At 47.1% G+C, this 26,349-nt stretch overlaps 1 protein-coding gene across 9 annotated transcripts in view; it reads left to right on the top strand.

Annotated features, from left to right (window-relative positions):
* The window catches only part of MAPRE3 (microtubule associated protein RP/EB family member 3), a 1,726,857-nt gene that overhangs the window by 1,577,600 nt on the left and 122,908 nt on the right, over positions 1–26,349 (top strand). For 8 of the 9 annotated variants that reach the window (XM_069605540.1, XM_069605544.1, XM_069605539.1 and 5 more), the window contains one exon: positions 21,841–21,996. In XM_069605540.1, the coding sequence (XP_069461641.1) occupies positions 21,841–21,996 (156 nt within the window). The remainder of the gene's footprint in view (positions 1–21,840; positions 21,997–26,349) is intronic. The other variant, XM_069605538.1, reaches the window with a different exon arrangement.

Genomic DNA, 26,349 nt, shown 5'->3' with positions numbered 1-26,349 from the left:
CTGCACCCCAGTTCCACCTTTGCACTGGTCTGATCCAATCTTGCCAATGTGTAGTTTCTTGTCCATGTGTCCTGTGTAGATGCTAACTTCCAGCGTAGAATCTGCCAGACATATGCCATGCCGTACAGCCTTAGTACTCGATGCAGGGTATCTCACTTGTACTGTGCATGGGTCAGATGTCCCGCAGGGACATGAGTGCCCATTCATGCTCCATGTGCATTGCACGCATGCCCCTATGTGTCCTTGACTGGATGATCACTGTAATATCAGTCCTTGGTTACATACATTGCCTGCCATCTCATCAGCCTTCCCATGTCAACTGTGCCTCAGTCCTGCGTTGCACACATGTTTAGGCTCTGACAATCTGTGTGGCTCACAGGCCTCAGCCTGTTCATGGGCCAATGACTCTGTCCAACTCTTGTTGTGTCTTCTTCACACGTGGGCGGCCTCTGGAGTTTCCATCATGTGTCCTGCCCACTGTCCCAGCATCATTTGCAGTGTTGTCATTTGAATCACATGAAGCTGTTGATGCCAGTCAACACTGCCTGTCAATACACAGGTGTATGGTCAGCCTTTTGATACCATGATAGGCATCCCTGCTTTGGTACTGGGGTGGAGGGGTGCTTGGCTTCTGGACATGGTACACATTGAATGCACAATGCACGTGATGTCTGATTTTGACATTGCACTGCCTTCACATTTCCTGGCACACACCATGAAGTGCTTGTACATGTAGGTAGTGAGTGGCGTACACATTTTCTGCACTGCATAGACCCACTTCCATGGAAACTGCCACCTTTCAACAGGTCTGATCACAGAAGCTATTCAAAGTAGACCCAGCATGCATGCCAGGTCATATGTTGTGTGTCACATGTCTGCCTGATGCCTTTGCTGTCGGTGTGTGTGTGTGTCGTGTGCTACTGACATGTGTATTGACCTTTTCCCCTCTATTTTTCAGGTGATGACGCAATGGAGGCAGAGGATGGTGTTGTCATGCCAGACACAGGGTTGGTAACGCCACATCAACCCGGCACTAGTGTGGGTCGTGGGGTGGTAGGCCACGAAAACCCCCAAGTGCTGCAGTCCATCTTGTCTCTGGCTGCCTATGAGTCCAGCCTTGATGACGACTCTGACGTCCATGTTGAGTTGGATGACCATCAAGTCCATGTGTCAGGGGTGAGTGATTCTGATGTGGACACTCCTCTGTCTGCGACACCTGCACTGAGGGATCAGACAGTCTTGGTTCCTCTGCCCGTGGTGGATCGGGACGCAGGGTCACCCTCCACACCAGTCACTGATGTGCCTGGGACATCACATCGACGGGGGCATGTAGTCGTGCAGCCGCAGGCGGTGCCAACACAGCGAGGTCCCCCGGTCCTTGGGTCCCGCAGGGGTCAAGCCCGGCAACGCGGTCGCCGCGCGCAACCGCTGTATACTGAGTGGGAGCAAGACATGACTGCCAATTCCGAACGGCAGGGGGCAGCAATGGAGAACATCGCTGAGAGCATGGAGCGTGTGGCCCGATCTGTGCTCCCCCCTGCTAGGCAGGTGCTTCTCCAGCAGCAGGCGGCACGGTCCACGGCCCGCTCGCTCAGGCTGGGCATGGCGGCCTCAGACAGGGCACGCCAGGCTGAAATGTCCTCTCTGCGTCAAGCAATTGCTGCTCACGCAGAGGCGCACATGGATGCCTTGAGGGAGGAGTATGCTTCCCTCAGATCCACTCTGGGTGTCCTTATGATGTCCCAGAGGCAGCGGGCAGAGGAGCGGTTTGCACAGCTTGAGTGTACCATCTCGGCTGAGCTACAGGCTTGCCGGGAGGTGCAGCGGTTGTCAAGCCAGGCCTTGCAGGAGGAACTCCGTGTTACACGTGCTACCTTGCAAGAGGAAGCACGTGTATCACGGGAGGTTCTGCATGCAGACCTACGTCACATCGCCACACAGAACCAGGCTCACCCGTCCGGCAGACTTGCTGCCGACGAGGGGCAAGCTGCGGCTAGGCGTGGCCAGGCTACTGTGCCACGTCCTCCTTTACAGGATGAGCCAGACTCGGACGACCATAGGTCGTGCTGTGCAGGCGTTGAGCCCATGGAGGTATTTTTTTTTGGCTCAGCATCATCGCATGTGGATGTTGAGCAGCACCCTGTACCTCCCCCCTCCTGGGTGTCTCCCCTCCCCCCCGGGTCGTATGTGGCCATTTTTGATTTTTCTTCTAGTTTAGTTAGTTAAGTTTCTGTTTGATAGTTAGTTTAAATAGGTAATGTAGGTTTTCCATAGTTAGTGTAATTAGTTAATAGTTGAGTTAGTTTAAAATTGCTAGTCTATTGTGCTTTCATGTGACGGTGCGGTGCTTTGTGGCTTTTGAAGGCATCCACTGTCTGTTCCAGCTGGGCCCTTCATGGTTGTCTTGTGTATGTGTTTGCTGCTTGGGTTCCTTGACTCACATATGCCACTCCTGCCTCCCTTATCCATGGGCTCGCAAGGATGGTTCGGTGTTACAGCATTTTACACAAGGGCATTGGACTGTCATATCTGTGGCATGTCTGGTGCTGTGTGACTTGTGTTGACACCCCTAGTGGGGATGATTTAGGTGTCATTGTCCACTGTTCAGCTTTTGCTAGATGGGGTGTATCATGATTAATGTGGACATTGATTGCTATGCATTGTGTAGTATGTTTCATTTCTTTCCTGTACATGTGCGTGTTGCTATTCATGCTGTAGATAGTGTTCCACACTTTGTAGGTGAAAGACGGACTGATGGTGTGATTTGTGATGTGACTCTCTGACATGGTCAAGTAATGAGATGCCTGATGAGACACACACAGATTACTTTGAAGCATTAATCATGTGTTACATGCCCTTTCTGCAGGGGGATGAGCCTCCAGAGCACCTTTGCCAGCAGACATGTCCCATTGGACGACGGAATTCTGGACCCGTTTGTTGGTGCCCACATGCACATGTGTGCAGGAGCAGAGGCACAGTGATTGCAGACCCACATCCTAGTACTGCTGACATGTTCCAAGGAACTCCAGGCAAGGTGAGCATCACAGGGGGGCCACGACACAGCAAAGCTTGCACCAGGCGAGTTGCACATGCAGGCTTAGTCACAGCACTGAGGGTGAGCTTAGACGAATATTGGTGTTGAAGCACACAATGCAGCTCAGATGTGTTTGTGGACTGATGGCTGCTGATAGTAGGGTTGTCTGGGACACATGCAGGGTCAGTGGCACATACCCTCCGGTACACCAAGGTCCATTGAGCCACTTGTATCAACCATGTAGCCTTCCGAGACATGGAAAGGGGCAGCTCACAGGGACATGCAGCAAGGGACATACTCGGGTGCAGTGCATGTCTTTTCCACGTACTTCATGATAAATGCACTGCCAACTTTGTTTCGGTCATGGTGGTACACAACTTGCTCTGTAGTCATGGCTTGCAATATGGGTCTGTCTGCTTACCCAGGGAACATTGCATGTTGTGTGAATTGTGACACATTGGTGTTCCATTTTCCACGCACCCAGCAGCGGCTGCCTTACTGCATTGACTGTGTATGACCCGTCACAGGGGTGATGTTATATATGGGTACGAAGCATCAACCACAGATTGTCTGTTTGTAGAGTAGTCTGTTGCTATGGGGCATGTTTGGTGTTGTGTTTTTGTGCAATTGGCACGTACAGGTTGTTGACTGTGTCTCTCTTTGCAGCATTGCAGTGCTCCTGTAACCGGACCTGAGAGTGCGCAGGCAGGAGGCCAGCACTCAAAACCAGAGCTAAGTGTCTTGTTGTTTTTCTTACAAACTGCTCTGCATAGGCTTGCTGGGGAGTGTACTGATGCATGGATGTATGTGTGGTTCTATTTGGTATGTTATTTTCTCCCTAATCACCCGTGATCCTATGCACTTTTGAAACCTGTACCCTCTACCCGGTGTTCCTGCTTCCCGTGCCTATCCAAGCAATGTTCCCTGACCCTCTTTCCCCACTGGGGTTGCGGATGCCTGTGTAAGCCCCGAACTTGCAGGCGCCAAAGGGGGTGGTGGGTTCGTACCACTCCTGAGCCTGGACTACAGAAGGCCATGACAATGATGTCCAAGTCTGTTTGGATTGTGTATGTGTTCATGCAGGTTGTACATTTTCGTGCATTCCCTAGTTTCATGTGTCATTCCACCTCCCCTCTCCTGCCGCTCATTCCAGTCATCCAGTGTGTCAACACCTGTCCCGACTGCATATCCCTGAACCTCCTTCCCCACCAGGGTCTCAGGGGCCTGTGTGAGTTTGACCTTGCAGGCACCCGGGACATGGTGGGGGTGGTTGTTTCGTGGCACTCCCGCGCCTGTACAGGGGACCTGTGACAGTACACATCCATTCATGGTGCATCATCCGATGTCATGTACCACACATGTCTCACATCCTGTCGTGACATTGTTTTGCTGTGCTACCTTGGTTGTTGCATCATTGTGGTAGTACTTGGCCTTTGTGAGGTACTGCTACGTCAAGTCATCTACTGGAGGGTGTTTGGGTTCGTTTTTATGCCTTGGATTTTGTGTTTCGGAAATGAGTGTGTATTCAGGGGGTTCAGGCATCTTTTTACACACAAGGTGGGAGATGATGACGAAGGGTAAAGGTGATCCTGTGGCCAGGTGGAATTGAGGTTTGGGGGCTCCATGACCCAGGTGCAGTTGTTCAGTGGGTCATGGTCATTTGTGAGGGAGGGGGGGGTTGTTGTTGATTGTTGCCTTGCCCTGCAGTGTGATGGGAACTCTGACATAGTAATGGTGGTATCCCATGTACATGTTGTGTTCTGCTGATCAATGCCTGTTCATGTGTTGTGTTTTCCTTTCAGGTGCGAGGGGATAGTTGAGGTTTGACATGCTGGGGTGTACACATGGTGGATGTTCACATGTGATGTGTAGGGAACACTGATGGTCACTTGAGTGCACATGCATATGTGGAGTGCATGTCCTTGCAGAACCACACACTTGCACTCTGATGCACTACATGTACTCCCACCCTTGCATATACACATGTACACTGTTTGCCTTCTGGTGCCCACTGTGTCCCGGCAGCACATGTTCTGTGACCGATCATGGATCCAGTACATGCCTGATTTGATGTTTGACGTGGTCTGTCACTTAGATTTGATGCTCAGGGTGTGCATCACACACAATGGCTGTTCACTGTGCTGTGCGCTGAGCAGTGTGATGCAGGAGTAGGACACTGCACACATGAGCTGCAGTGTTGATTTTGCAATGCATGATGTGCATGTAGACAGGCATTCATTGTGATATTACGTCTACGACTGTTGTAATGCATTTTGAAATGACTTATTTTGGGTGGGAGGTTGTTGGTCTGTCATTTCATCTGATTCCGGGTCAGCCAGCAGTGTCCGATGCCACTGTGCATTTAGGACATGGCAATGTGTACCTTATCGTTACTGCATTGGTGTATGGGTATTGCGTGCCATGACATGTTGATGTTTGGGAGGGTTTGTGTGACATGACAGTGATGGCCATGGCCTGGTTTGCAGGTGTGTGTGATGCACACCTTGCATGTCCGTGTCATCCGCTTCTCAGAGCAACTAGCTGGGGGTAGATTTCTCTCCGCAGCAGGGCCCTCCCTCTGGAACAGACTTCCGGCCTGACTTGAACTTGAGGGGAATCATCTCCAGTTCTGGAAGCACCTCATGTCCTTCCTCTTTGCTTTTGCTTACTCTCTGCCTCTCCCTTGCAGAATTCTCCACTGGAACTGCACAGGAGCTGCAACTGGGCCACTCTCACCGACCTTGGTCCCTGGCCCAGCCACTCTCCACTTGCACTGCCTCCCTGGCAACCCCTGCACTGCAGTACTGTCTCTCTATCCCTACAGCCCTCCCTTCCCAGCACTTGACTGCACTCACCTTTGTAGTTGCCACCAGGTGACCTATGTATTATTTTTTCGGGCTACTTCCCCTGTACTGGACTCCCCCCCACCCTTCCCCTTGCACTTTTCCCATTCCCCCTACCCCTGCACTTGCACGATCCCAATGACACCTGCCTAGTAGTACCGTTCTCTGTGTTCCCTTGTTCCCCACTCACTGCCTCATTGCGCCTTGGAATACTTGTGTATGGCCCATATCATGTCATATGTCATATGTGTGCCTTTTGGTCACACAGGATAGCTTGTGTTTAAGTAGCTAGGGATGCAGACGATGTGGCACTTCCATGGCAACTATCTCAGGGTGGTAAGGTTGTGACAGTTGACTGTCTCTTTGTCATCATCGATTGTCACCTGGTATGTGCCAGGCCTGTGTGCACTCCGCAGGGGTGGGAGTTTAGGTGAAAAATGTGGCCACAAGCTGGGTCCGGGCTTCCTCGCCATGTGCCCTGTCCCCTCCCATGGGCAGCGCCTGTGGTTGGGGATGTGGGGGCACCACCATGTCCACCGGGACGCCCTGCCGTGTTGCAACATTGTGCAGGACACATGCTGCCACAATGATCCTGCACACTACTGGTGGTGCATAGAGTAGTTGCCCTCCAGAGCGGTCAAGGGAGCGGAAACGTGACTTGAGCACTCCGAATGTGCGCTCCACTATGCCCCTGGTTGCAATATGGGCGGCGTTGTATCTTACCTGGGGTGGTGTGGTGGGGTTCCGGATTGGCGTCATCATGTGGTTGCTCAGAGGGTAGGCACTGTCCCCTGGGGAGATGATAATAGTTGAGATAATTAGGGTTTGGATATTTGTCTGTGTGTGACTTGCATGCATGTGCAAGGGCATTTGTACTGACCTAGGAGCCATGTGTCGCCATGCTGCCCAGCTTCCAGGGCCCGGCTCAGGGCGGACATTCTGTATATGAAACTGTCATGGGTGGAGCCAGGGTAGTTTGCATAGACAGAGGTGATGATTCCCTTTGCATCACATACCACCTGTACATTGATGGAATGCCAGTGCTTGCGGTTTCGGTAGATGTGCTCAATGGCCCTAGGTGGACGTAGGGCCACATGGGTGCAATCTATGGCACCGAGCACTTTGGGGAAGTGTGCCACCCTGAAAAAATCCAGGACAACGGCCTGCCTTTCTGCGGGTGTTCTGGGCATGTATATGTGCCTGCGGACTGAGGGGCGCGCTGTCATGATTGCCAGTACCTGGTGTAGGCAGCGTGACTGCGTGGCCTGTGAGACCCCCCCCACTATGGCAGTGGTCCGCTGAAATGACCCAGTGGCCAGAAAATGCAGGACATTGAGCACCTTCTCCAAGGGGCTCAATGCTTGGGAGCAAAGGGTGGGGGATGTGAGGTCATCTTCCCACTCCCTGACCAGGTCTAGGATGATATGGGGTGGAAACCTATACCTGCCATAGACCTGGTCGTCAGGCATCCCAAAAAGGCTTGTCCGTGTTGCGAAAATGCGTGCCCTGGCTATTCTCCTCCTCCTGCGGTGTCCCACGATCAGTGCAGCGACAAATGGGGCATTCATCGTAGCTGTATATACGCGTTTGTTGTTTGCGCGCACTTTTATGCTGTGCGCGGGGACGCTTCCGCCTGCCTTCGTGTGGCAGACGCGTTGACGCCTGTGCACGTCTTTTGCCGTGCGCGTGTTTCCCGTGTTCGGATACGGTCCGAGTGTCATGCCGGGAACTTTCACACGCGATTGGTGGAAATCCTTGTGTGTTCTGTCATCACGTGCAATGAGGGTAACACCTGCGTGCGTCACGTCACTTACGCGCATAGGACCTTTCCTCGTATTACACGCGGACGTGCAGTTTCCACTACGCGCATGGCCCTTTCCTCGTATTACACGCTGACGTGCATGTGTGTTGGGGATTGTGAGGACCTGGTGGAGGCTGGCCATGGTGACTGGGGGGGTGGGGGTGGTGGGAGACATGGGTGGGGGCCTGGTGGAGGCTGCCCCTGGTGACTGGGGGGGTGGGGGTGGTGGGAGACATGGGTGGGGGCCTGGTGGTGGGTGCCCCTGCACTGCTGGGGGGTGGGGGGGTGGGGGGCATGAGTTGGACATGGGTGGGGGCCTGCTGGCAGGTGCCCCACAGTGCTGGGGGGTGGGGGTGGTGGGGGACATGAGTTGGACATGGGTGGGGGCCTGCTGGCAGATGGCCCACAGTGCTGGGGGGTGGGGGTGGTGGGGGACATGAGTTGGTGTTCATTAGTTCAAGGAGACATGTGCCTTTGCTGGGGGGCATGCCCATGTTGGGTGGGCTGCCTGCAGGACATGACCAGGGATGCAGGGTAGTCCCCTGTGGTGTGGGCTGCCTGCAGGGGCCGTGGAGGGTGTACAGGGAACACCTGGGAGGACCCACACTGTCAAATCACATGTAGGACTCCCCGGCACCCCTGAAATACACGTACCCTGCTGAAATCGCGTGTAAAACTTCCCACGCACCCCTGAAATACACGCGCCCAGGCTATTCGCGTGTGGAACTTCCCGCGCACCCCTGAAATACACGCGCCCAGGCTATTCGCGTGTGGAACTTCCCGCGCACCCCTGAAATACACGCGCCCAGGCTATTCGCGTGTGGAACTTCCCGCGCACCCCTGAAATACACGCGCCCAGGCTATTCGCGTGTGGAACTTCCCGCGCACCCCTGAAATACACGCGCCCAGGCTATTCGCGTGTGGAACTTCCCGCGCACCCCTGAAATACACACGCCTAGGCTATTCGCGTGTGGAACTTCCCGCGCACCCCTGAAATACACGCGCCCAGGCTATTCGCGTGTGGAACTTCCCGCGCACCCCTGAAATACACGCGCCCAGGCTATTCGCGTGTGGAAATTCCCGCGCACCCCTGAAATACACGCGCCCAGGCTATTCGCGTGTGGAACTTCCCGCGCACCCCTGAAATACACGCGCCCAGGCTATCTGCGTGTGGAACTTCTCACGCACCCCTGGAATACACGTAGCCCGCTCCCCCAGGCCCGATCGCGTGTGAGACTTCACGTGAACCCCTGTAATACACGTAGCCCGCTTGCCGTGCTGGTACAGGGTTAGCGCAGCCCTTTGCGCTGGATTGGGGATTTTGATGGCTTTTCCCTGCGCGGAAGGCGTTCTTGGGGGCGTAACTGGCGCTGCTGCAAGGTCGCTGTGCCACTGTGCGCCACGGCTGGTTTTGGTGGCTGGAATCCATGAATACGCTGTGCGCGGAAATGTGTTTCGGCGCACGCGGCTGGCGCAGACTACCGCACGCGCACACTGTGCGCCAGCCGCGTGCGCCACTTGTGCGCCGAATTCTATGAATTGGCCCCTTAATCTTTCCTTTGGTTTAAATGCATTTAGTCGAAAACATAAAAAAGTGTGTCTGTAGTATGAATTTGGAAAGCGTTCAACAAAATCTGCACGTTCGTTAAACCTTCTCGCTTCAAATGGAACGTCTTTCATCATAGACTGTTTTGATCTCAGTTCTTGTGTGTTAATCCAATCAAGCCTCCATAGTTTTTTTACTGAGTCTGGGTTGCACTGTAGTGTTAAGACATCTGTATTGAGATCGTATAATATGCTATCACATCGTTGTGACCATTGGCATAGTAGAGATTCCTGATTCTTGCTTTTTGGTTGTTTTAGAATTGTGAATTGAGGTGCAGCGTCTTGCATAGTTATTTTACGAAATATTGCAAGGGTGTTCCAGCAGATCTGTGCATTAAGGGATAGAAGGCCCAGCTCATAGCGTATACATACTGTGGCTGTTCCTTTCGGAATTTAAGTACTTTGATCCAAAATATGTTTTCTAGTGTCGACCAAAGATCATACGGGCACCCCAGTGCACATTCTGCCCCAAAGATTAGCGCTGGCATTGCTTTTTGTTTATAGAAATTTAACACTGGGATAAGTGAAAATTTCCCATATTTATTTTGATGATTGAGGCTTGACATGCAAGCTGGTTGCATTTATTTCTCGCTTTCTCCACCCAAGGACCGTCATCGATGTGAGCGCTAATTTGCATCCCCAGATACCTTGGTTCCGTTATGATCTTCAGAGCTACCAAGCCCAGGCAACTTTTTCGCTTTTATCTGTGTTCTCAAATTCTGCAATATCAGGATCTCACATTTGTTCGTATTATAGCAAAGATTGTTAGTATTGGCATAGTTCTCTATGGCACTTGATTTACGTTGGAGGCCTATAGGAGTGACATCTAGAAGCAAAAAATCATCAGCATATAGCATCCAGCTCACATGGCTGCCATGTATTTTGGGAGGAAATGCACAAACTACATCAATGGTGACACCAATATCTGATATAAACATGTTAAAGATAATTGATGCCAGCGGACACCACTGTTTGACACCACAGAACGTTGGAATTGGAGTAGATAGAGTGCCGGCTTGATCTAATCGAATTCTCACATTTGTTCCGGTGTGTGGGTCTTTAATAGCCGCCAGCAGATCAATTGGGCAGTTCCAGGTTTTCATTTTCGTCCATAAGATTTCTCTATCTATGCTATCAAAAGCATGAGAGAAATCGATCAGGGCCACGTAGACTTTGCCTTGTGTTCTTACAGCCTCCATTTTCATGAGATTTAGCATAAGTAAGTTCAACCCGCAGCCCACTCCTTTCACGAATCCTGTTTGTCTAAGGTTAATATGGTTAGACTCATTGATCCAATTGAGTAATTTTTTTTTGGAGCATAGTTGCATGCACCTTCCCTAGGACGTCCAGCAGTGCTATCGGTCTATAATCATGAGGGTTTGCCCTATTGCCTTTTTTAAATATGGGCACAATGACAGCACTTTTCCATGACACCAGTGTCTCACATTTCAAAGAAATCCTGTCAAAGAGAATAGAGCATATTTCAGCCCACTCCTCAGGATTCTGTTTAATGGTGCAATTAGTGAGACCATCAGGTCCAGGTGCACGCGATGCACTCAATTTTTTTAAGATGTCCAAAATGGCAGATTTTTTAAAGATAAGATTCCAGTATGTTTGGGTGGGCAAGACAGGATCTGTAAAGTCGCCTTTTTTGCTATATAGCTCAGTATAGTGTTGAACCCAAGCACCCTCTGAGACTGTATTCAATTGTAACAAGGCTTGTGTTCCACTTTCGTTGTTTATAAGATTCCAGAAGTCACGAGAATTTTTATTCTTTAGCTTTGCCATCATGAGTTCTGCATCATTTTGGAGCATAATTTGACAATGCGAAATTATCCAATTTTTGTATCTTTGTTTCACCTGATTTTGCTTTGTTTTGAGATCCACATGATTTTCATCGTGTAGTTTCCTCAAGTCTTGACGCATTTTTCTTTTGGCTGACTTACTTTGAGATCAAAAGCATGTTTTGGAGTAAATTTATGGTGCTTCAGGCCTTGCTTTTTCTCAGTGTACTGCGTCAGTAATGGTCCATATTCAGAATTGGCGGGTTGTACGCAAAACTGGCTGACAATGGATTTTATGTCAGTTTTGGAGAGATGCAATCTCACTCTGTTCGAATTAACATCAACGTTCCGTCGCCATGATGTGTTCTTGGTTAGGGCTCCAACTTGCATCACCATTTTTAGCAATTTATGGTCACTCCGAGAGCCCTCTGTGACGTGCATACTAACAACTTGGCTATGTAAGTTGTTTGACACATATATGTAATCTAGAACCGAACGTTGTTCTAGTCAGCTCCAGGTATATTGAGCAGGTATGTCACCTTTAGTGTTACCATTTAGCATGTGAAGATTTCTCGAATCCATCTCAGAACACCAGCTGGCCGCAATTTTGTTCTGAATTGTGTTGTTTAAGTCAAGGCAATTGATGTTCAAATCTCCACATACAATGAGTTCACACACAGAGGATTCCTCGTAGACTTCATCAATTAAAGTGGTGACTTGATCGATGAAAGAAGTGGTTCCTGTAGCCGAGTGATGCCAGTATAGGTTGAGAATATGAATCGTACCCTGGGATTGATGGAAAACTTCAGTTATTTGTATATAGGAAGATACATTTCTGGAGTTAATGATTTGATATCCAGACGCTTTTTGTACCATTGTCAACAGGCCAGCCATAGGTCTTCCCTTGGAGTTACCAATTGCTGAATTAAAGGCAATCTCGTATGTATCTGACAAGGGATTTTCTAGAAGCCAAGTTTCCTGTAGACAAATTATGTCTAAGTCAATCATCCAGTTATTTTGAAAAAGGTGTTTGAAGCCTCTAGTATTCCATGTTACAAACTTCAGATTGGATTCTTCCCTAGAGGTTTTATGTTATAGGCCACCATTTTTTAAGTTCTTTGCAGTTAGTGCTTCAGCAAGCCAATGCCAGTCGTCGTGGTCAGGACTTACAGTTGTAACCAGTTCAGGGGATTTGGGGCTTACGTCACATCCAATCGTTATTTTGATTTGATTTTTAGTCAAACCATCAGATGATATTTGTTCACGTTCTGGTGTCAGATCTTTCTTTTTTTGTCCAGGCAATACAGAGTCAATTGTAGAAATGTCAGTTGGTGTTCTCCAATTCAATTGTTGAGATGGTTTAGGATTTAGACTCAGATCACTTCTTCACAACAACATTAGAATGTTGCTTGTAGTCCTTCAGGGTAACTAGACTCACAGGGATTTCATAAATATCAAAACTGAGGGATAATAAAATCCCAGTTGCCTCAAGCAGTATATTATACACAATTTTTGATTTTAAATGTAGAATCACCTTATCATTTTTAGTCTCTCCTCTGAATTCTACTATTTTTAAGTCATCAGTTGTGATTGTTCGGAGGCTGGGAATGTGATGAAACAGTTGAAGCACATTCTGTCGATATAGTATGAGGTTATCAGAACTCACAAGGCGTTCTAGCCCTAGTTTAAAGGTGAGAGGACGTCTTGATTCGAGTTTTCTCACGTCTTTTGATTGGGGCACAGAGTTGAGGTTTTTGCCACCAGAACCTCTTTGTGGGAGTTCTGCCTCACATTTTGTGGACGAGTTTCGCTGATAGTGAAAATTAATTGAGGATTTATTTGTACACAGTGACACTGGACGGGTAATCGTGTTCTCCGGGACCACGTTAAAGGAAGCTCTTGAGTTGTCCTGTTGTTTATGACCGTAATGTTGGTCAAGTTTTGCCCATCTCTCACTCAACGTTTTCGTCTTTGAGATCGTTTTTGCAGTGCTGCAAGAGGACAAGGGCATTGGTTGAAGTATAGTGCAAACCCTTCCTTTTCCAAGTGTAGACTCTTCCTTCTCCGAGGAACCATATTGTTGATCAAGTTTTGCCCATCTCTCACTCAACGTTCTCGTTTCTAAGATCGTTTTTTCAGTGCTGATGGAGGACAATGATACTGGTTGGAGTAAGGTGCAGACTTTTCCTTCTCCAAGAACTTTACGGATCTCCAAATGGTCCCTTGTCAAATGTTCTGAAGATGTTTGAGTTTGCGGTTCGTTTCGGGAGGTGGAGATTGTTTTTAAGGCACGTTCCACATATGTCGATCCCAACTGTTGATCTAACTCGCTCCTTCTTGCATTCAAAGACGAAAAACAAGATTTGGTTTTAACTTCAGTGGGAAGTGACTCCATCACAACTTGAACGAAAGGTCACGTTCTGTCAGCATTGCCAACCTATACTGACGGTTCTTGTTCATAGGTTGTTGCTTTTTTAGTCACAGAATTAGATGTGACTTCTGACACTCCTGAAGCCTTTTTTGCTGTTGGGTCATTAATTTTGACCGCGTCCATATTTGAAGAGCACAAGATTTCAGTTGTTAAGGCAGTTTTTTTCGTCGCACATACTGTCGGTGAGTCATGAATAACCAAGCAGTCATCGTCATATGTTGACATATTCATTAGATCATTAATGGGATCCTCAATATTGTCAGACTCCACAATCCGAGGAACAGCTGATGTTTTTGTGGCAATTCTTGATAGACCTTGCTTTTGTAGTAATCCAGCATTTGTGTTTACCGTCACGTTGACAGTTTTTAAATTGCGCAGAAATGTCCTTGATGATTTACAATTTCGACGGTTTTTCATGAATTGGTTCTTAGATTTCCTTTGATCAAACTTCGTTGTTAGAGCTTGTTTTGGAGGTAAAGAGGTTTTATTAAACATAGGAAGGTTTCAGTCGTGCTTTTGTCTTCAGTGGTACTCACCACACAGTTAGCGTCCAGATTTAATACATTAATGCCCATGGCACTACCCAAAGTATTAGCTGGTTGAAGATCGCATAAGGTGGGATTCATGGACTTTGTACAGCTTGGTACCGCACCGGCAAAGGACGATTTCATTGTTAGTGCTTCAGTAGTAATTGATACAACTGCAGAGTCATGTGATACATTAGCGACTGTTTCCAAGTAAGGAGGATCTTTGTGGCACGTACTGGAAATTGTCTGTGCCCCAACCTTGTTTTTTGTTTCCCTTTTTGGGGGGCTCTTCAGCTTCGTTTGCCTTTGCGTGGACCTGATCTTCATTACGGCCGATTGTGGACTCACTTGGATTTGGCAGTAAGGATGCTAAAGGGCCAGTTACTGTCTGCGTGGTCTGGGTTTCATTTGTTGGCGTTTGAAGAGCCAAAAAGCATTCACTTGCCGCTGTTATTATTGGCGAGATCTCATCTGGCATAATGTTTTTATTGTTTGTCTCAAGTGATGTTCTTAGGTTTAACTGTTGACATTTGGTCCCCACAGTGTGTTCTTTTGATCCGAAAAATGCTAGGACTTCTTTGGCCACTTCAGCAAACAGCCTTTTTTCAAAGTTACAGTTTTTCTTTTGGTCCGTAAGTTTGATAAGTGAATTTTTAATCCTGGTATTCATTTCATGATAAGTATATTTAAAGAGAGAGTTGTCACTTTCGAGATTTATCACTTTGGAGTTCATCAGAGCTATCAATGTGGATAAGTCTTTGATTTTACCATTCAACTGCTCATATAATTTAGTAAAAGGTGCTAATGATATTGCCAGAGTAGACATCAACACTGGTTGCACCTCTTGTAAAAACGTTTTAGTTATGTCATCAGTTCGTAAATGTAGCGTGACCGAGCTCTGTAGAGGGACTTTCCTATTTTCGGGTATTCAAGCTCCATAATTGATGAGTCAGTTGAGGCAGATGTTGAACTCAGTCACTAGGCCTTGACAAATGAGCTTTTGTAGTGCCAAAATGTTTGTAGTATGTTATAGGTTTTTCTAGGCGTCGTTGTGAACTTAAAACATGAGGGGATAAGCTTGATTCCACTCTTCTTCGCTTGTTGGGACACCCTGTCCAATTGATTTTAGGTGAGATTTCATTATTTGTGTCTTTGACATTGTCAATTTGATATACATTAGACATTTTTCTAATGTTGCTACATGCCTCCTTGCATTTGTTTATTTTGTTTGTTGTATTTAACTGAGAGAGGTCTTGTAGGATCCTATTCACTAAACCAAGTGAATTTCTTCTGCCACAATTTGATTTGGGATGCATGAGTGGGGGGCTCCATCAAGACATTAGAAGTCAGTGTCTTTTCCATGGTACACGTCACAGACAGTGGTGTCGGTTAAGGCCACCTGAAATAAATCATCCAGTTCCTCAGTGCTGGGTTGTATCAAGAGAGCCCGTGGTGAGCCACCCAAAAGGACCCTTACATCCACATCCTCGGAGCTCTGCTCTGTCAGGGAATTCAAACCACCGGACTCGCACACGTTGGGAAGCCTGCCACTTTCAGCAGCCTTGCCAACTCGAAGCCCCGAAGTCGCAGGACCCTCTCCAGCAGCCATTTTGCCAACACAGGGAGCAAGGACACACAACATGGGAACACAGAAGGTATCTTTCATGCCAATAGAGTCTGTAGAATCAAAGATTTTATCAACGTTGTGTTGAATCATAAGATCAAGTGATGAAAATATTTGGGCACACACAGCATTTTGAAGCATTTAAAGCATTAGAATGATTCGTGCTCAGTGTGGGCACACAGACACACAGCTGGTCGCCGTCAATAATAGAGGAAGAGGATAAGGGACAGGACGCCACTTCCGACCCTACCTCGAACCCCATTTCAGCTTAAGCAACAGTGTTTACATTTGCGTTATTACGCTCATTGGCATTGGCGTTAGTGTTAATATTGACGTTGGTGTTAGTAAACATATTCACAGCAGTGCATTTGAGTGACCTCGATCGACCATCAGCAGGGGCACGCAATGTCCGAAGAGCACTTACTTGTGCAGTCTGGGAAGACTGTGTTGTGAGCGTCAGGCACTGGCAACACTGACAAGAAGAATTCCCAACGAACGCTTCAGGCACGCTCCTGATTTCATTGTCTAACTCCGTCTCCAACGTATTAGGAGACCGCGCTTTTTCTCCCATTGCAAGCTATCGACGGACTTGTGCACGAGTCTTTGTTTGGGCAGAAGCGAGAGGAAGAACAGGAGCCGAGAGCAGTTGTGGAAAGCTATGTGTTTTGTTACGCACACGTACTGGGGCCATGGTTGAGAACCAACTGACACGCTCCGAGTCTCCAGAGACTCCAAAGACTCTGCTCGACTCCGCGGCCACTCTGCGGCGCCAGTCAGGTTTTGAAGCAGAGCACGCCCAAAACCCCCCCCCCCCCCAAAAATACTAAAATAAAAAGCAAAGAGTTACTGCCACAGGCACCAGGCAGCTCCAAAGACTCTTCTCGACTCATTTACCAAAAGAGAATTTAGGGCCAAAAAAGCCCCTCGCTGATCCATCCAATGATGACAGTCTTTCTGAGTCTATAGAAGCGCCGCCTCAGTTTGTAGACGCTCTCGAACCTCAGGGAACACAATTATCTCCCTTAGGAGAAATGCCAGAGCTACCTGACGTCATCTTGCAGGAGGAGTTTTCAGACACTGTTGTCTTACACCTAAGGAACACATCCCTCCTTGGCAACCTACTACAGAGGTGCCTGCTGATCCTTATGATCCCGTGCTCATATTATCAATGCAAAGGATCATTGAGGAGTTCAACAGACGTCAAAATGAAAAAAACAAGTCGGCTGTACCGACGGAACCAAACCCCCCCGCAGATGGATTTTTCACCTCGACACAGCACGCCAAGACATTCCCCTACCAGGAGTAGGCAACAGAAAAGGGTGCGTTCATCAGAACCACAGCGCAGATCTAGGATCAGGACACTCAGTGCTTCACCGACACGGGTCCCTTCTCCAGCATCGTCACATAGAACAAGATCTCCAGTTAGAGATCCCACGATTGTACCATCCTCTGTTTCGGTCTCAGACTGGCAGGAAGATCCTTTCAGAAAATGTTCTGAACCGGAAGAAGGTGAGATCACGCAAGAGCCTGATACTAGCAAATGAGACGATTACATTGTCGAAAAGCCCAGGAAGAAAGGTTCTCCGGGTGGCTCTTCACCACCGGTTGATCTAGTTTCTTTTCATACTATCATCGGCAAAGCCGCAGAATTGTTTCAGTTATAGGTCACATCGGAGGAGAAGAAGTCGGGCTTTACGAGCAAAGGAACAAACATAGAACTGTTACTACCATTCCTCTCCTCAACACCATTTGGGAGTCCGGATCCAATATATTGGCCACACCCTTATCCACTCCGGCTCCAGTTTCCAGGCCTGAGAAAAAATACTGGCCACTCAGTCTGCACCTCTTTGTCTACGAGGTCATACAAAACCGGACTCGGTCATCACAGTAACAGCTAGGAAAAACTTGGCCAATCCAGCATCACCTCTATCAGCCCCACCGGACAAGGACGGTCGCAAACTAGAGGTGGTGGGCAGGAAAGTATCTGCATCAGTATTGCTTACCATCAGAGCAGGCAATGTGCTGGCCATGACGGCGAGGTTTGACTGCAAGCTTTGGCTCTGCATGTCCAAGCTGGCCAAACAGCTACCTGTAGAACTCCAGGAGGAAGGCAGGTCGATTATCGCCGATGGGGGAAGCAGCTTCGGATCACATGATTGACGCAGCAGCGATGTAGCGGAGTCAGGTTTCCGGCAGATGGCCCATGGCACAGTGCTGAGAAGGCAGGCCTGGATGAAGGCTACCAATTTCAGACCTGAGGTCCAAGCTCAGATATTAGATATGCCCTTCGATGGTCAAGAACTCTTTGGGAAAAAGATCGATGACCACCTCAAAGAAATCAAAACGGACACAGACGCGGCACGTGCCATCAGCTCTTTGAAAGATAAAGACAAAGATCACTGGTCTTTTCGTCCTTTTTCGAGGTTCATCCTCGAAATACAGAGGTTTTAACCGTCTTTCCTACGGTCAGAAGTTGCAAGGTAATTCATACCAGGACACCAAGTACCAGTCTTCCAATAAATACAGCCAGAGAGGGATGCGGGGCTCTGCTCAAGGGAAGTCGCAGAGCAATCAAAACTGACAGTTCAGCTCCTCCCCCTCAATGGCACGTCCGGGTGTGGGGAAGGGTGAGCCAGTTCTACCAATGCTGGCAGTCAATAACATCAGACAAATGGGTGTTGCAGGTGGTCCGCGAGGGACACACCTTGGAATTTCTAGCCTCCTTCCTTGCCCCCGACTCTGCGCAAGGTGCATATGTTAAAGCAAGTCATGGCTGAAATCCAGAAGCTGCTGCACAAAGAACCAATAGAGCCAGTACCTTACTCTCTAAGGGGAAAGGGTTTCTACTCCTGTTTCTTCCTCGTCAAAAAGAAGAATGGTCAATGGTGACCCATCTTGGACCTGAGCACGCTAAACAAATATACCAAGCGCATCAAATTCAAGATGATAACTTTGCAAGGAGTGCTCCCTTGGTTAAACGGGCACGATTTCTGGGCCACTCTAAATTTGGAGGACGCATAATTCCACCCAGCACACAGAAAATTCCTCAGGTTCACTGTGGGCGATCTTCATTTTCAATTTCGAGTGCTCCCGTTCGGTCTGAGATCGGCACCAAGACTTTTTACAAAATGCCTGGCACCAGTGGCTGCAAAACTCAGGAGGACAGTAACAAAAGTCTTTCCATATCTGGACAACTGGTTGATAAGAGCGCCTCAAGTGCAGGCTGGGCAGTCTCAAAGACAGCAAATCTCTTAAGAGGGTTAGGTTTCGCCATAAACAACGCAAAATCATGCCCAGTTCCCAGCAAGACAGTCTCTTTCCTGGGAGCCGAGCTCGACACCAACATTCCCAGGGTGAGACCGTCGGCAGAAAGAGCAACAGCAATTCTCTGCTTGCTCTCGTGGTTCTTGGGGAGAGAAACGACATTGGTGCACTCTTACAAATCCCTCCTGGGCATGATGTCCTCATGTATATTCCTCATACCAAATTGCAGGCTTCGCATGAAGCCTGTCCAGCAGGCAATGGACCACCAATGGAAACAAACTCTCGGCTTTTGGGAGGACAACGTCCAGATTCCAACGACGCTGCACAAAACTCTTTGATGGTGGAATGCTCTGCATAACCTTTTACAAGGGATGCCGTTTCAGGCACCAACGTCGACCTCTCTTTCGGGCTGGGGCGCTCATCTTGCGGACCTACAAACCAAGCGCTCCTGGTCAACCCAGGAGTCCAAACTCCACATCAATGTGTTGGAACTCGTGGCCATACGGTGGGCACTGAAAGCTTTCCTAGCGCCAGGACAGGTACTCACTGTACAGACAGACAACACGACCTCCATGCACTACACAAACAAACAAGGAGGCACAAGGTCAGAGATCCTATCTCAAGAAGCTCAACTACTATGGGCATGGGCATTGCACCACAGAGTCCAAATCAAGGCAGAACACCTTCCAGGAGTGGACAATGTCCTAGCGGACAAACTAAGCAGAGACTACATGTCCTCTCACGAGTGGGAGCTGTACGAGCAGGAAGCCCAACGGATCTTTGCCTTATGGGGCCATCCACATCTCAATCTTTTTGCCAACAGGGCCAACAAGGAATGCGAATTGTTTGCCTCCAGATACCCAGAGAGTCAGTCAGTAGGAGACGTGTTCTCAGTGGATTGGACGGGGAAATTCCTATATGCCTTACCCCCCTTTCCCCTCATTCCCAGGATACTACGCAGACTGAAAGAGCAGAGGTGTGCTATGATCCTAATTGCACTGGACTGGGCACGGCAGGTCTGGTACTCAACACTACAGCACCTGTGCCGATGGCCCCCGATTCGCCTCAAAGCGCATAAGTATTGTTTGCCGCAACAGAACCGCAAGGTCCTCCATCACGATCCAGCGAGCCTTTCTCTCAAGGCTTGGTTCCTGAGCAGCGTAAGCTGATGAATCTCAATCTGCCTGCGAAGTGCTGGGACATAATCAGAGCCTCAAGGGCTCCTTCTACACGCATCACTTACACTAGGAAATGGACTCGTTTTTCCAAGTGGTGTGAGACACATGCTATTGATCCTCATCGCCTCGGTTGAGCAACTACTTCCCTACTTATTGCACTTAGCCAAAGCAGGTCTTTCACTGTCTTCGATCAAGAACCACCTATCAGCCATTGCGGCATACACGACGTCCCCGGAGACGCAGTCCTTACTCTCCCTTCCGGCCGTTAAGGTCTTCCTTAAAGGACTTTTGTGTACATACCCGCCTACGCCCACGCCGGTTCCAACTTGGAGCTTGAACACTGTGCTAACAGCCCTCATGGAGCCTCCTTATGAGCCCATTCACAGGTGCGACATAAAATTCTTGTCATGGAAAACAGCTTTCTTGATGGCCATTACTTCGGCCAGGAAGAGCAGTGACTTACAAGCCTTGTCATCTGAACCTCCCTTCACCTTGTTCCATAAGGACCGTGTCATTTTGAGACCACACCCTAAGCTCCTCCCGAAGGTAGTATCGGAAATGACGCTCACAAAACGCTTTGTCTTACCAACTTTCTTCCAGAATCATTCTTCGGAAGCAGAACGAACATTGCATTCTCTGCACATAGCAAGAGTTTTAAAGTTTTATTAGCAAAGGACTAGAGAGTTCCGTTCTTCAAATAGACTGTTTATCGCCTTCTCTGGCCATACAAATGGCCAGCATATTTCCCAACATGGTCTGGCGCGCTGGGTCTCTTGCATCACCCACAGCCACCTAACGAAAGGCGACCCCTTTCCCAAACCACCCTCAGCGCACTCCGCCAGAGGGAGAGCGGCGTCAACAGCGTTCCACGCAGGGTTGGCCTTGAAGGACATATGCAGAGCCGCCACGTGGAGCACTCTGCACACGTTTGCTAAACACTACTGCCTGGCTGAAGATACCAACAAAGAAACTGCTGTTGGACAGGCAGTGCTCTGCCATCTCCAGGACCAGCTTCCTTTTCCCACCTTTCCCTGAGTATGTAACCGTTCTGTTGCTGCATGGTAAAGGTTTGATCAGAAATATGTTTTTTCTGTATTTATGCAAATATGTATATTGATGGTGGCATTTTTTTAACTGCTTGGTATTCTATTCAAGCATCTGAATCTATGAAAGATCCAATGCTGGAGAAGTCTTAGTTGCTTACCTGTAACTGTATTTCTCCAGCATTGGTATCTTTCATAGATTCACATGCGCCCACCCGCCTCCCGTATGAGTCTGCTCCTACGCTCAGCACCCATCATACTGTCATTCCTACGGTTCAAAATCTGAAGATGGCTGCCTGGGGCGTAGCTTAAGCCCTGCCACCTCATTGGTTGGGGTCGGTCATAAAGGATCAAAGTGAGGTGGAGGGACTAAACAATAGAATGGCTCATAGGCCATAATGGGCTAGGTACATGCATTTCTATTAGCAATGTGTGTATATTAAAAATAAATGTAATAATTATTTTTATCACAGAGGATTCCCAGTCTGACGATAGGGAATATTCTTCAAGCATCTGAATCTATGAAAGATACCAATACTGGAGAAATACAGTTACAGGTAAGTAACTAAGAGTTACCTACAATCCTTACAAACTCTAGCTGTTACATATGAGTGCTGCTTGAAAAGAGGGATTAAAATTATTCTTGTAAGCCCGCATGTGGCAAAATATGTACTAATGACATGTCTTGTACCGTTCTTATGTCAAGCAGTTGTTGGAATTGAAATTAACGGTGGACGGTCTAGAAAAGGAGCGAGACTTCTACTTTAGTAAACTGAGAGACATTGAACTCATCTGCCAGGAGCATGAGAGTGAGAATGCAGGTGTCCTCTCCAAGATTATCGATATACTCTACGCCACAGAGGTCAGTATCAAGTGGAGGTAAAGGGTATTCAAGTGCACTTCTTGGGATTTGCAGCAATTGTTTCATTTGAGTTTAAATGATTGCCTCAAATAAAGTAAACAATTTTGGTGTGTATGTGCTCATTACAAAACAGTCCATACTCACTTGAATGGGATTCAGCTTACAATTGTTGCTTGCGTTGTTCATCTCTGGATACTATTCTATTCTAATTAGTAATCCCTATTCTTATCAATAATGATATCCTGAATTTACACTTCACTGTTGACAACAAACAGTAGCCTTTTCTTATTCCCTTGCAGCCCTGACCGGGTAAGGATACCATGTGTGTCCAATTCTGCAACCTGTAGTATGTTCAGTGCCTCAAGCCCAATTTTCAGGCTGGCAGTAGACCATGAAAAGAGAGTAATCTGTGTCTTGGACGGATTGAACATCAGAACAATGTGTATACCTCCAAACCATCACCTCTCGTAGACCTAATTTAAATTCACATAATAGTTGTCCCTGATTCTGTCTAGAAGCATCTGGGTGTCAACCTTATTCATTTATAATTTAAGGTCAAATCAATACACTTCAGGTGGCTGCAATACGTAGTGAAACAGAGGGTAGAGAGACCGTCCCCTGCAGGACACCAGAGTATATAACTTGTGGGTCTGAGTAAAAGAGAGAAAGGGCTATGGATTGAAATCTGTTGTTCAAAGAAGATTATAGCCATTTCCAAGCAAGATGATGAGTAACAGCAGCGTGGTGATAGACCTTTAGATGCACTGACAGTACCACTGCCATTTGATAGTTCTAATGAAATCAGGGCCCCTGAATTGCCTTTGCAGGGATCGAAATTCAGGGGCACTGAGCGCTATTTAGCTCCTGGTAAAGATAAAAGTGCTCCTGACAATCGCTTTGAAAGTCCAAAGCAGGAGCTTGTTTCAGCTACTGCTGAATTAGCCTCCTGGGAACATGCATAAATCACCCTTGTCAGCCTCAACCATGAGCTAAGACAAAAGTTGCTTCTCAATAAAACAGAGCAAGTGTGCCTCCAGAGCCCATTCCTTTAAAGATTTACACACCAAGAAAATCTATAAATTATAGAAACGTCTTGTGCACAAGTGACACTTGCCTTTCCAGCATTTAAAACGTGTGTACAATTTCAAACTTTTTTCATTGAGCTGTGCTTTTGAAAGAAAGTGAAGCCCATTTCACTCCTTTTCTTACAGCCAAGCAGTGACAGTACTGATATTTCTTGAAAAGTCTTTCTTTTAGAAGGCATAATAACATATTTCCTTGCAACACTTAAATGCTGTAAAATTATATGATACACGGCTACACAAGACAATCCAATTACTTACTGCAGGAAACCCCACTGTTTTTCTTTGTTAAAGTTTGAGTGGACTATAGCTCTTAATGGAGAATACAGATTTTAAAAAGCAGGTGTAGGTTTTGCTTGCAAATCTCTCCACTTACACGTTGACATTTACATTATTGTAATGCTCTGTGAGATACAGATAACGCCAGTTACAAAATAGTTACAAACTATGCCTGCAATTACAGCTGGACAGTTGCCTTAATGAGACCATTCACTGTGGCAGTAAACAAAGGTTACTGATGAAGACGTCTAACCTTTGTCATTTTGTTTAAAAAAAAGTGTTATATTTTGAAAAAAAATCCTGATGCTGTAAAACGCACTTCGCCAAAAACGTCCTGGTTCCTTCTAATCTCTCCAAAATGTACTCTCATACATGTCAATAGATATCTCCGCACCAGGATCTTAATGTTAGGGCAACACCTTTTAACAGGTTGTCAGCTTTACAAATAATCTCTCATTTGAGTATGCTGTATATGGCTCTTAAAACAAACCACATAATACATTGGGCCACATGCCTTTTCTAAATTACGGTTCACTAATGTGTGGGTGTCGTTTGATATTCTTAGTGGGTTAATGCACCCGATGCAGAGGTCTTAAATCTGAAAAAATCTATGCATCTCGGGTTGGAACCATAGCAGGTATAACAACCATTCATCCTCCTGAGGTTCTTAAAATATGGTCGAATAACCCCAGATACCCTGCGGATAGAGTCATGTAGCACCTGTAGCAAACATCTTGGCATCTAGTATATTCGACACCTGTACCATAAACCAATTTTTCAGGCTTAACCAAAAGCACAACTTTTTTTAGTTAACTTTAAAACCTTACCTTATTTCTTCACCTAAAAAGTGAAGGCATAGGGCGGGGTAGCTATAGGGTGCAGTAGCGGAAGAGAGAACTAGGTGGTAGCAGAGAAGGAGGCAGTAGCAGAAAGAAACTTGTCAGTGAGGGGATAGCAAAAGCTGTTGTAGCAGCAGAAACAGTGTTCTAGTGACAGTCATGGGTGTAGCGGCAGGCATGAATAATGACCGTGTGAGGAAGCAATAGAGCGACAAATAGGGAGGCTGGCATCGGAGTCAATAAAAGGGAAATAAATAGGAAGCTGCATTGCACAAGATTATCATAAAAAGATACAGTCGGTAACAGAGTGCAAGACGGAGCATTTTCGGGTGCTTATCACCTGTACCGGTGCTTATACACCTGTACCATAAACCAATTTTTCAGGCTTAACCAAAAGCACAACTTTTTTTAGTTAACTTTAAAACCTTACCTTATTTCTTCACCTAAAAAGTGAAGGCATAGGGCGGGGTAGCTATAGGGTGCAGTAGCGGAAGAGAGAACTAGGTGGTAGCAGAGAAGGAGGCAGTAGCAGAAAGAAACTTGTCAGTGAGGGGATAGCAAAAGCTGTTGTAGCAGCAGAAACAGTGTTCTAGTGACAGTCATGGGTGTAGCGGCAGGCATGAATAATGACCGTGTGAGGAAGCAATAGAGCGACAAATAGGGAGGCTGGCATCGGAGTCAATAAAAGGGAAATAAATAGGAAGCTGCATTGCACAAGATTATCATAAAAAGATACAGTCGGTAACAGAGCGCAAGACGGAGCATTTTCGGGTGCTTATCACAGATTGGAAATAAAAGCAAGTACAACCATTTTTCAGGCATTCCAGATTGAATAGAAAAAGTTGAATCCTTTTATCTATAAAGCTTTTTGTCTGAGAATCTTTTGATCTTCTGCAGAACTTATTTTCAACAAATGTTTTATGCGTACACTATCCTAAGAAAACCTTTGAGTCTTTAACAGCTCTTGGGTCAGATGAATAACTCCTGGTCAGAGGGAAATCCTTGACACCCAGGAGCTACTTTGAGCTCCTGCTTCTTGAATCTGAATTTCCACCCCTGCTTTGTCGACTATATTCCTGCCATTATCCCATATTGCTTCCAGCACAGATTCATTCAATCTATCAGATCAAAACCTGGCTTGGTAAAGACCAAGAATATGAAACCTTTTGCCAGTGGTAACACATGTTTGCAGATGACGCACATACCCTTTCATCATAACAGCAAAGTAGAGAGATGGAAAATTGGCCAAAAGGTATTAGGATCATTTGAATTAATTATTGATCTATGCCATCAGGTTATGGGAGCTCATAGCTGTCAATATAACACTCGCACACCCCCTTTATAGAATCTAGAAACGAGCTCAAGACACTCCTCTACACATACCCTAACCCTATCTCCAGCCAACCCCCTCCAACACCGAACTCGCCCTTTGTTTAACTGTTGTCGTGCAGCCTTGTTGTAACTTTGAGTTCTAACGTATAATACTATTAACCTCTGAAACACTGTGTTCTGCTGCTTCTCAAAGCTAGATCTGTGGTCAATAAATACCCCTTATAAAATTGGATAAAAAAACAGGCACCATTAAGTGTGAGGACACCACCACATATTCAACTTATTAGGCACCATGCCTGTTTGTAGGGAAGAGTTTAAAATGCATCTACGACCCCCTGCTAGTTGAGCCCTGATAGACTTATCAGTTTGGCGCAGAAAGCGTCCCCTGAGACTCATCCTGAAATTGAAGTCACCTGTATCATAAAACCAATCAAACACAGTTCAACAGAGATAAGATTATACAGAACACTTCATAATTTCTGTGACTCTGGTTTTGTTTTTATCTACTCCAGCAAAAACGTTGTTGCTACCCTGTCATTACTACAATACTTCCATTCTAAAAATATGAATGTGACTCAAATGTAGTAGTGGTTAAGGGTGCCCCTTTTGGGAAAGTAACACATATTTAAATCAGTCCTCATAGTATGATTTCCCTCACGCCCCAAACTCACTCAACAGATACCATTTTTCAGACATGTATTGATGAAAGATTTTTTTTTTGTTTGTATTTATTAATGTATTTGTGGGGTACAACAGGTACAAATTACATTGTGGAACAATGAAGTCGCCCCCCAAACAGAGTGGTAGAGCCTGTCCAATCA

Source organism: Ambystoma mexicanum, chromosome 4p (genome assembly GCF_040938575.1).
Source record: "Ambystoma mexicanum isolate Mex_15411 chromosome 4p, UKY_AmexF1_1, whole genome shotgun sequence".
Taxonomy (NCBI): Eukaryota; Metazoa; Chordata; class Amphibia; order Caudata; family Ambystomatidae; genus Ambystoma; species Ambystoma mexicanum.
The sequence above is the reverse complement of the archived record's forward strand: the minus strand, read 5'-3'. Positions and strand labels throughout refer to the sequence as shown.